Source organism: Vipera berus (assembly GCF_964194415.1).
Source record: "Vipera berus genome assembly, chromosome: 7".
Taxonomy (NCBI): Eukaryota; Metazoa; Chordata; class Lepidosauria; order Squamata; family Viperidae; genus Vipera; species Vipera berus.
This window is the reverse complement of record NC_138209.1, coordinates 77,840,592-77,852,593: the sequence shown is the minus strand read 5'-3', so window position 1 is coordinate 77,852,593 and position 12,002 is coordinate 77,840,592. Positions and strand designations below refer to the sequence as shown.

Here is a 12,002-nt window from a genome sequence, read left to right as displayed (position 1 = left end):
CCATCCGTTGTCAATGCAAAAACATCCGAGGTTAGCAGCAGCGTTGACGCCTGACCCACTAGAGCAGGGAGTCAGAGGATGTTAAGTGTCCCCCCTCTTAAGGAGGTCCATCTGGCGGGACCCAGAAACAGGTTCTTCTCCATGGTGGCTTCCTCTCCTTGGAAGATCATCCCTCCAGAAATTAAATTGGTCCCCCACTTCGACACTCTCTCGTAAGGCCCTGAAGACCTGGTTCTGCCAGCGGCCCTGGGGAGCCCAGAATGGAATGGAGCCCATCCAATGGCTTAGTTGACTGTGTATTGTTGCCGGGGGGGGTGTTATCGTTTTTTTAAATTTATTTTATTTATACTGTGTTTGTATTGGTTGTAAGCTGCCTAGAGCCGCTGGAGGGGAGTAGGCGGCTATATACACTTTCTACATAAATTAATAAAGCTTTATTAGAATTTATTTCTTGTTTTCTATTCCAGGGCAGCTTCCCAAGGCAGCTCCAGATCGGGGCCATCATCACCATGTTCTCCTGCCATTCAAAGCCAGCCATCTAACAGGTATCAAGGACCCCCAAGACATTTTACAAGCCAATTAAAGACTTAAAAACTCAGCCCAAAGTTTAATTCATGCGGTTGTGGACCTTTGGTGTACAGAGCTGTGCTTATTTTATTTGCAACCTTTATACTCGGGTTTACTCCCGGAACGCGAAGACAGCTTGAGAAGGACAGGACTAAACCAGCAGTTGAACTATACTTACAAGCAAAATCTTAAATGCAAAAGGATGGGGAAGTGTGGCCATAGTTACCAGCCCAACACGTAAAAGGCAGAAGTTAATCCCGAGAACGATTGGCCATAATGGACGGCACATTTATCAGCTGATTTTTTTTCACAACTAGCCAACATTCCCGCAGTCACACCTGTGGCGGAAGAAAAGTTCAGAAGAAATTGCAGCCCTGATGTTGAAACACCACCATTTTCGTACATTCCTCCACAGGGGCCTCGTTGGTGGAATGGGACGGCTTGACACGGCCAGCTCACCTTGGGAGAATTCAAGAATTCAATTTCTTTTCAAAATTATTTTGGTTGTTCCTCTTTTGGCCTCCTTCCTTTAATGATTCTATTACACCATTTCTTTGATATTTAGAGTAGGATAGGATAGGATAGGATAGGATAGGATAGGATAGGATAGGATAGGATAGGATAGGATAGGTTAGAGAAAGATAGAATAGAATGGAATGGAATGGAATGGAATGGAATGGAATGGAATGGAATGGAATAGAATAGAGCTGGAAGGGGCCTTGGAGGTCTTCTAGTCCAGCCCCCCGCTCAGGCAGGAGAACCTATACCATCTCAGACAAGTGATTCTCTAGTTTCTTCTTAACTAGCGTAACTTAATTAGTGTAACTCTTGTCCCGCAACGAGTCATCTCATGGTGAGTTGGCCAGGGTGGGTTGTCCTGCAGCCGGTTTAGCCGTGGTCAGTTGGCCGTGGCGAGTTGTCCTAGGCCCTTTGTGGGAGGCTCAGCCGCTCTGTTCAGGGAGATAGCTTGAGCTTGCCTTTAGGAAGGTGGGTTCCTGGATTGTCCTCAGTGATCTGGAAAGACGTCAACCCCGTTTTTATCCTTTCAGGTCCATCAGTGGGAAAAAGCTCTGCTCCAGCTGTGGACACCCCCTTGGAAAAGGCGCCGCCATGATCATTGAAACGCTCAGTCTTTATTTCCATATTCAGTGCTTCAGGGTAGGTGTCTCTTGATCATCTTGTTGTGATTCAGGGTCAGCCTGTGGGTTCGGCAGTTGGGTCGGACGACTCAGAGGAGGAGGAGGGGGTGTTGAAGAGCTTGCTGATGATGGCTTTGAGGCTCCGCAGAGCCCTCAGCCAGGCCCCTCCCACCTGGTGGAGACCCAGCTGTGTGAGCCTGACAGCATGGATGAAGATGACCCACAGCTGGCCCTGTTCAAGGACGCCCGACGCAGGAGGCAGTCAAGTAGGAGCAAGCAGAGGAAGGCAATGGGGCACCTCGGAAGGAGGCAGAGAGAAGCCACGCCCTGAACTGTATTTAAGGGGAATGTGTGGGAGGGCTGGTTTGCTGAAGACAACCGCTCGGATGGTTTATGTTTCTTAAAGCTCCTGTTTCTTGGTTCGTATCTTGTTCCGTTTGTTTTTGTAGCAATAAATTTGGCAGGCGTATTCCAGCCTCTTGCCTTATTGTAAAAGGGTTTGTCCCTGCTTTTGCTGCAGGGCCGGTAGCAGGCTGGTACAGAACACATCTTTGCTCTTCCTGACCAAAGCTTAGCCCACCTAGAGGTCTTCTCATAGTGAAGATGAGCAGATGTCCTTAATTTGGGGGACAAACATTTACGGTAGATTAGATTCTAGGTAGCGATACAGAGCCCTTGGGTTGACTTCCGTCAATGCTCTGGACGGCTCTTCATAATTTATGAATCAGCTTGCCTCTTCTTTCTCGCTGATCCCAACCGTTCTCCAACTGTTGGACTGTGGAAAAGCTGCAAAAACTTGGGATCGGCTTTGATTGATCCTTTTTATTATGCGCACAGAGATTGAGGTCATTTTACTCCAGCTTGTTACAAGCTCATAAAACCCCGGGGACGTTCGTTACATTTTGCCGATTGATTTACTAATTTCCTGGTTAAAAACTGACCGATGTCCCTCCAGGTCATTTTCCTTACTCTGTACAATTCTGGAATTTCATTCCTATGATGGAATCTAGAACAGCGTTTCCCAAGCTTTCCGGATTGGTGGTCTGGCGGGGGGGAGAGGGAATGGTTCCATTTGGTTTCATTTGTGTTAGCAGTGGGCGCATGTGCACACTGCTCATGTGAGTGGGGCTTGTTGTGATTCCTCGCCAGCCAGTGGATCCGGCAGCTGAGTCTGAGGAATCAGATGAGGAGGATGAGGGGCCTGGAGCGACATCAGAGTCAGAGGAAGGCTCCAAGGAGCCCCAAGTCTTACAGTAGGACAAGGAGCCCAGCCCCTCTACTCGCGCTCAGGCTGAGACACAGCTGTGCTGGGAGTCTGAGTTGGGGAGTGATGAAGCACAGCTGGGAAATATTCAGGATGCACGAAAGCGCCAGCAAGAGAAGCGAGTAGGACAGAGGTGTTCTGTTCCAGCCTACGACCGGCCCTGTTTGAATGTCAGGGACAACCCCTTTTTATAAACAACAGGCTGGAACTAACCCAACCAAATTTATTTACAAAAGTTAAACTAAAAGTTCAAACAAGACTTAAACCAAAAAGGTTTAAACAAGAGTTAAACAATAACAGACCAGGACTTTAGCAAAAGCTCTTCAAACGGTTGCCTTCAGCAACCAGCACCTCCCACAATTCCCCTTTTAAACAGCAGTCCCAAGGCATGGCTTCTCATTGCCTTCTCCCGAGTTGCCTCATTGCTTTCCTCTGCTCAGTTCTGCTAGATTTCCTCCTGCTCCTAGCGTCCCTGAACAGAGCCAGCTGTGGATCGTCTTCTTCCAATCCCTCGTGCTCACACAGCTGAGTCTGAGGAGGAACAAGATGGGAGGGGCCAGGCTGAGAGTCCTGCAGTGCATCAGAGCCTCCCTCTGACTCCAAAGGCTCTCCAAACCCCTCCTCCTCCTCCTCCTCTTCAGAATCGTCCGACTCAGCTGCCGAAACCACAGGCTGACGCTGAATCACAACAAGAGGAATGCAATGGGGTGGCTCCAAAGGCAAAGGAGAAGGCATTAGGAAAGCCACGCCTTGGCTGCATAATAAAAGGGGAGGTGTGGGAGGTGCCGGTTGCCGAAAGCAACCGTTCGTGTTGTGGATCAAGTTTCTGTGGACTGTGTTTGTTTGCCTTGGACATTGACTCAGGTCTGTGAGAATAAAACGGGTTGGTTTTTCTTGCCTTCTGCCTGCTTGTTGGAAGAGGCGGTTTCTCCTTGTGAGCATAACAAGGACTCACGTAGGTTGGGACAGAACAGGTCTGTGGACGCCGGCACCTGAAATGGGCCTGCGATCCCCTAAGCATGCATGCTTGCTCGCCACTCGCACGGCCTGGTTCCGAATGGGCCACGGCCCAGGGATTGGGGAGCCCTGATCTAGTAGATAATAGACTGGGGGGAAAAATTAGCAGCCTTGTCCAAGGTCATAACGAAGAAGGGTTATGGCACCAGGGCAGTTAAGCAGATCTGCGGCTAATTAGAATTGCAGTTAATGAGAGCTAAATAAATAAAAAATATGCGTCCTTCTTTGTCAATCAATAGTGTGGAATTTGCAAGGGACAACTTGGGGATGCGGCAACTGGAACGGATGTCCGGATCAAAAATGGCCTTCTGACCTGCAGCGATTGTTACAACAAATCCAGAAGTAAGTGTCTATACCTGTACTTAGGGCTCTCTTTTTTCTCTCTCTCTCCACACATCTCCATCCTGGGGGAAAAAATGTTTGCATCGTGTTTGCAAAGTTATTTCTTCTGGAAGCGAAAAAACATGTGGTTGCCTGTTGTTCCTTTGTGGGGAGGGTGTCATCTTGCTTTTAGGTTAATTATATTTCAGTTTGTAGCATTGTTTATGATACGAATAAATATCTCTCTCCCCCCTCCTCTTCTCTCTCTCTCCCTTTCTCTCCTTCTCTCCCTCTCTCTCCTTCTCTCTTTCTCTTTCTCTCTCCCCTTCTCTCTCTCTCCTTCTCTGTCTTTCTCCCCCTCTCTCCTTTCTTCCTTTCTTTTTTTCTCTCTCTCCCCTTCTCTCTCTCCCCTTCTCTCTCTCTCCCCTTCTCTCTCCTTCTCTCTCTTTCTCTCTCCCTCTCCCCTTCTCTCCTTTCTCCCTCTCTTCCTTCTCTCTCTCCCCTTCTCTCTCTCCTTCTCTCTTCCTCTTTCTCTCTCCCCTTCTGTCTCTCTCCTTCTCTGTCTTTCTCCCTCTTCTCTCCTTTCTCCCTTTCTCTTCTCTCTCTCCCCCTTCTCTCTCTCTTTGTCTCTTTCTCTCTCCCCTTCTCTCTCTCTTTCCCTCTCCCTCTCCCCTTTTCCTTTCCTTCTCTCTCTTTCTTTCTCCCCCTTGCCTTTTCTCTCTCCTCTCTCTCTCTTTCTCCTTCTCTCCTTCTTTCTCTCCTCTCTCTCCCTCACTCTCTCTCTCCCTTTCTCTCTTCTTTCTCTCTCTCTATCTCTCTCTCTCCCTCTTTCCTCCTCTCTCTCTCTCTCTCTCTCTCTCTCTCTCTCTCTCTCTCTCTCCTCCTTGCTCTCTCTCCCCCCAAATGTAGCTGCTGGTCAGCCAACCACTTTGTGACCTGGATCTGAGTTGCACGTAAGGTGTTCTCCAAGGAGGGACGTCATCCTTGGTGTCCAGGAGGCCGTTCAGCACAATTGCTTGCAAGAGCTCAAATCCACAGACTCGGTGGCTCTTGGTCTCTCCCTCTTTAAGCTAGGCCGAAAGGCTCAAAGGCCTTTTTCCTCATACCGTACATCTTTTGATTTCCCAGATTCACTCACGTTACACGTATGAAGCCGGTTGGCTGCAGGTTCTAGCACTTTTCCCCTGCCGGCAAAGCCGCTTCCCAAATTATCGGTCACGCTTGGTTTTTCAAATCCGATATTTTGAAAGGAACGAAATGTGCGATATGTGTGTCCCTTCCGTTTTAATTTTCCTAGAAGCGGAGAAATTGTTAACGCAAACTTTTGTAGACGTTCTCTAACATGCCAATCTATTCACTTTGCGTTGACGGGAGGAGGTTGAGCAGCATCGCAGAAATCAACTTTTCCGTTTATTACTAAAGGTAACCTTTTTTATACAGGCACATTTGATAAAACCCATTGCAATTCTGAATCCTTTTTCTTCGGTGGGGCGTAAGGGATTCTCTCAATAAATTATCGCACCTTCAGTCATGCAGTCTTTGAAAAGCGAAAAACAGGCTTCTTAGAATAACAGATCACCTACCTATAATGCTGGCATGTTCACAAAACCAATCATACAAAACATTCGGCGGTTGTCCAAGTATCTTAACGGGGGGGTGGGGCACCTGTTTTTCAGCCCACCTTTGCTAAACCTTTCGGGTTTAAATTAAGACAAACTCACTGTTTTTTGTTTTTTTTCTTAAACCGGGAAAATAAAGAATATCACGGTGCCCCTTTGCAGCAATTCTAAAATGATGTGAGAATCTCAGGAACCGTGAAATTGAAATTCTGGGGTCGCCAGTTTAACATGGTAGGGAATAACTTGAAGAGATCTCCATCTGCTCTCCGGGAAAGTGCTGAAGGTGTAAAATGCCCCCCCTTGTAATAAATCCTAAATCCATCTGAATAGAAACCCTTAACAGGATGATAATAATGATAAATCCAAAGCAGAGTCGGTGTTGACCCTTAGCAACCACGTAGTCGGTGGATCCATCCCCAACTTGGTCTTTCAGGCCTTCTTCTAGCGGTGAGATTTTTGGGCGCATCTAGCTCACCATCTTTGGCCAACGTTCTTGCAAAGGTGGTTTTGGTCTAGATAGAAGTATAGGGCAGAATTATTTTCAGTTCTGGACTTTGCGTTAACACTTCGACCCAGATTTCCCGTGGAAAATAGTCCTCTCTGCTTTGCCCATCTGCTTCCATCGTCACATGGACGCTGTGTGACCATCAAAAGCTACTCAACGTTTAGTTGGAAGGGTGCAACAGCTGTGATATACTCGTTTAAATTACTCGAAGGACAAAAGACAACAGGAAGAGGAATATGGGAATTTCTCTTCAGGGGATGCCGTGTGTGGACAATTCTTGGCATCCACCATCAAGATCTTCTAGTGAGAGCACCACAGTTTGGGGAGAGGCCAAGAATGCAGCATTGCAGGCTAATTCTGCCCACCGCTGGTAGTTCGATCCAACTCAAGGTTGACTCAGCTTTCCATCCTTCCGAGGTGGACAAAGTGAGGACCCAGATTGTTGGGGGCCAATAATGCTGACTCTGTAAACTGCTTAGAGAGGGCTGTAAAGCACTGTGAAGCGGTAGATAAGTCTAAGTGCTATTGCTATTGTTACCACAACCACGGTTACCACCTGCTTTGTAAAAAAGACATTTTTGTGTCCAGCTAACAAGGATGTTTTTTTTTTGTTTACAATGGTTTATATTGCTCATAAGTCACCTTTGGGAGGAATTTTTAACTTGGGAATGTGGGATACAAATTAATTGTAATCAGTACATATTTTGACATTGCACAGATGGTGGTAAGGGAATTTCTAGTCCCACACCACCCACCACCCACCACCACCAGTGGTGTACTTTGGGTTATATTGTGGATTGGTGTGTATTTTTGCCACATCTCTTGTGGCGAGACAGCCTCACAATTAAGAAAGAAAAAGCTCTACTTGCAATTTTGGGGTTTGCGCGTGTGTGTGTGTGTGTGTGTGGAACCACCCTCTTGTTTCCAGGACAGAAGGTAGGAAGAGGTTTTGGCTGAAGGTCTTTGATCACCGTGGGCTTTTTTTGTGGACGTGCACAACTTGGCACAACCCACCGCAAGAGTTGGGTGTGTTTGAGCTCTTTGGGAAACGTACAGATTAGCACGTCTGTAGAGAGCAAAAGAGAACTCTGGGTTCTTGAACATGATCTGTTTAAAAAAAAATTGGGCAAAGTTACAAAGACTTCGGCGTTCTTTTGCCTCTGAGGCGGGCTCAGAAACCATCCCGTTAGCAAACTTGGGATCTCTTCTCAAATTCCTGAAGAAAAGAAGCCATGCCTGTGTTCATTAGGAGCAGAATAATCAATGACCTGCGTTTGCAGGTCAGCTGACTTTTTCATGCCTTTCAAATAAAAGAAAGTGGAAATGGAAACGCTGATATGAATATAGTATTGCAAGATAGGGCCAGCCAGCTTTGCATGTTAACAAAATCTGAATTGACCACTTATGAATCCAGGCTTCTGTTTGTGGGGTCCTTGATGCTCTCTGAGCTGGGTGGTTTCCTTGCAGACGTTTCACGACCCAACGAGGTCACATCATCAGTGACAGATGGGAGTGGGATTTGACGCAGGTATCTACTATAGCGTCTACCACTGATGATGTGACCTCGTTGGGTCATGAAACGTCTGCAAGGAAACCAACCAAACTCAGAGGGCACCCAGGACCCCCAACAGTCCGATATTCTCTTTTACAGAGACTTCCATTTCTCCATAATATCTGATTAATCACCAGCATAGATTAAAACACTCTGGTCTTCCTCATCTTTTTTAATTTTTCATTATTATAAGAAGATCACTCGCTCTTCAGGCCCCCCACTTCTTCTGACTCTGATGTAAATGCGACTCATGTTATTTCAGTTAATTTTTGGGTGTGTGTGTGTGTGTGTGAAGATTAAGAGCAGCGTCAAGAGGGGAAAAAAGTAACCATTTACTCTAGCGAGTTGAAATATTAAATACGTGTTTTAAAGAGTGATTCACAGTCGACATGGCAATATTATAAATGTAATGGGTTTTTTTAAGGGTTCCAAAAACTGTATGTAGCTTTACATTTCTTTTTTAGATGGCAGACATAACCGTGTCACAATTATTTTTATATCTGCTTCATTCTCAGCACTTTGTAGTGATCCTTTATTCTTGTTACTTAGAACTAATTCTGTACCCAATATAAAATTGTTGATATGGCTGAAGATTGGTAAACCAGAAAGGGGGCTTCAATTGCAGACAAGATCACCAAAGGCTCAAATACCAATTATTACACTAATCTCTGTTCATGATATTTATTCTAAAACGCTCCGGGAAGTAAGAAACTTGTCTAAAATGCAACTGCTTTTATAGTAAATGTTACATTTATAAATAAACATTGATTAAAACGGCCGGTGTTTGGAGGGTTTTTTTGTGGCTTTTGGAAGTAATGCAGTGCAGGGATATTTTTAAACGTCTTTATTTATCCAATTTAGGAACTGCCCATCTCCCTCACAGTCCAGATAAATAATCATATTTTTATTTTATGTATTATTTTGTACACTTACATTACGTGTTATGGGATCCTTGGCGCTCTCTAAGGTGCTAGGATGAATTTCTGAAGTTTTACATAATCCGGATTTCAAAGGTAATAAATCTCTTTGCTGACATTTCCAACTACAGTAGCCCTCGGCCTATGGCCACAACTGAGCCGAAATATTTCCGTGGCTAAGAGAGACACTTGTTAAATGATTTTGGCCCCAGGCTCTCACCTTCCTTGCCACGGCTGTTAAGTGAATCACGGCAGTTCTTAAATTAGTAAGACGGTTGTTAAGTGAATCTGGCTTCCCCATTAACTCTGATGGTCAGAAGGACGCAAAAAGGTGATCAGGTGAGCCCAGGATGCTGAAACAGTCATAAATAGGAGTCAGATGCCGAGCATTTGAATTTTGATTATGGGACCACGGGGAATTCTACAACAGTTGTAAGTGTGATAAGTGGTCATAAGCCACTTTTTTCAGTGCCTGTGTAACTTTGAACAGTCATTGGACAAGAGACTGCACAGCCTTTTGTCCAGGGTTTCCAGGGGTTGGACTGGAAGACCTCCAAGGCCCCTTCCAACTCGTTGTTGTTGTTGTTACTAAATGAACTGTTGTGATTCCGAAATTCTGTATGTATGTATGTATGTATGTATGTATGTACGTACACACACACATATAAGGAATGGTTGCTGGAATTGGGTATGTCTAGTTTAATGAAGAGAAGGACTAGGGGGGACATGATAGCAGCCTTCCAGTATCTCAGGGGCTGCCCCAAAGAAGAGGCAGTCAAGCTGTTCTCCAAAGTGCCTGAATGCAGGACAAGAAGCAGCGGATGGAAACTAGTCAAGGAGAGAAGCAACCTGGAACTAAGGAGAAACTTCATGACAGTGAGAACAATTAACCAGTGGAACAACCTGCCTCCAGAAGCAGTGAATGCTCCAACACTGGAAGTCTTTAAGAAGAGACTGGACAGCCATTTGTCTGAAATGATACAGGGTTTCCTGCCTGAGCAGGGGGTTGGAATAGATAACCTTCAAAGTCCCTTCCAACATTATCATCATCAGTAGTAGTAGTAGTAGTACTAGTAGTATTTTCATAGCCTCCATCAATATCTCCTTCCTTCCTCAACATTCCAGTCCATTGGATTGTTCTTCATAGAGCTTGGTCGGTACTTATCTTGACCACCAGAGGGAGCCAGATAATCAGTTTCAGCCTGGAAATCCTTAGACGCAGAGCCTCTGTGTTGAGTGGGGAATTCTGGGCATTGGAGTCCATCCAGCTTGAGAGCTGTCAAGGTGAAGAAACACCGCTCCCTGGGATTCGAACCTTCAACCAATTGAAGTCCTGTCGTAGACCTTTGCAGTTGGAGGACTACAAGTAGTCCTCAACTTACAACAGTTCATTTGGCGACCGCTCAAAGTTACAAGAGCGCTGGCGGGGGGAAAAGGCAGCGTCCCCGAGGTCACGCAATCAAAATTCAGATGCCGGGCAAGTGGTTCCTACTTGCGACGGTTGCAATGTCCCAGGGTCACTGGGATCACCTTGTGTGAGCTGGCAAGCAAAATCAGTGGGGAGAACCACATTGCTAATTTAATAAATGCCGTGATTTGCTTAACAAGGGTGGCAAGAGAAATCATAAAATGGGGCAAGCTCACTTAACAATGTAAGCTTCACTTAGCAACATAAATTTGGGGCTCAATTGTGGCAGTAACTCCGGGATTACCTGTATATACGATGCCTTGGCATTTTAGGAGCTGTCCAGGTGCTGAAGCTCAGCAATTTGCACGAGGGAACGTGTGGAGTCAACCACGAGCGTCTTCCTTTTAAGTTCTCAGGGCTGAGACCTACAACGTGCTAACTCACATCTGTCAGTTCGGTATCCCCCGTGCTCGTACAAACGGTCCTCAAGTTAGAACCATTTCTTTAGGGACTGTTCAAAGTTACATTGACGTATGACCGTGTCTTTGCTCTCACGATCTTCAACAGCATCCCCCTGGATCAGAATTTGGGCACTTGGTAACCAGCATTTACGGAGGTTGTAGCACCCTCGCTCTTCCAACATGCCCAAGTCAGTGGCAGGACCCAGATTTGCTTAACGGCCAGGGGGGGGACTACGAGACCTCTGAGGTCCCTTCTGGGTCTCTGACAATTTGCCGCAGCCATCTCGCCACAGAGCAAGAGTTGCACTAATGCCGAAGAGACGGTGGAATAGAATCAATAAAGAAAGGATGCGGAAGCAGGACAACGTGAAATGGGTTAACCCTAACCCTAACCATGAGCCAGCCGTGTGCAGCAGCAGCCAAAAAAGCTAATGCGATCCTGGGTTGTGTAAACAGAGGCATAGAATCAAGATCACTTGAAGTATTCATACTGCTTTATCAAACCCTAGGGAGGCCACACTTCGAATACTGCAGCCAATTTTGGTCACCTTATCACAAAAAAGATGTTGAGAGTTTGGAAAAAGTTCAGAGAAGAGCAACTAAGATGATCCAAGGCCTGGAGACTAAAACATACGAAGAACGGCTATGGGAGTTGGGTTTGGCTAGTCTAAAGAAAAGAAGAAATAGGGAAGACGTGATAGCAGTGTTCCAGTATTTGAGGGGCTGCCCCAAGGCAGGGGGGGGTGTCACATTATTCTCCAAAGCACCAGAGGGCAGGATGAAAAACAATGGTTGGAAACTAACCAAGGACAGAAGCAACCTGGAATTAAGGAGAAACTTCCTGACAGTGAGAACAATTAATCAGTGGAACAGCTTGCCACCAGAAATCGCGGGCGCTCCATCACTGGAGATTTTTAAGAAGAGGCTGGACAGTCACTTGTCTGAGATGGTATAGGGTCTCCTGCTTAAGCGGGGGGCTGGACTAGAAGACCTCCAAGGTCCCTTCCAGCTCCATTCTGATTCGGATACTTTAAAGCTGCATTAAAGAGATGAGCGCTCTTGCAGAAAGGCGTTGACAGCATGCATTAAATTAGTGACCATTAAGACTGTGGATGCTCGAGCTTCTAATGCAACATGAAATTAGAAGTCGCAAACTGCTTATTCTTTCCTGAATTTGCTCACAGAATACAAAATCCATTAATGATTTTTCGTGATGCTCAGAGCGCTTGGAC

At 46.0% G+C, this 12,002-nt stretch overlaps 1 protein-coding gene across 11 annotated transcripts in view; it reads left to right on the top strand.

The window, feature by feature from the left end:
- Positions 1–8,756, top strand: part of LIMCH1 (LIM and calponin homology domains 1) — a 171,386-nt gene extending 162,630 nt beyond the window's left edge. For all 11 annotated transcript variants that reach the window (XM_081332433.1, XM_081332432.1, XM_081332441.1 and 8 more), the window contains 4 exons: positions 468–545; positions 1,617–1,725; positions 4,227–4,329; positions 5,218–8,756. In XM_081332433.1, coding sequence (XP_081188559.1) covers positions 468–545; positions 1,617–1,725; positions 4,227–4,329; positions 5,218–5,243 — 316 coding nt within the window. In that variant the 3' untranslated portion in view covers positions 5,244–8,756. The remainder of the gene's footprint in view (positions 1–467; positions 546–1,616; positions 1,726–4,226; positions 4,330–5,217) is intronic.
- The last annotated feature ends 3,246 nt before the right edge of the window (positions 8,757–12,002 follow it).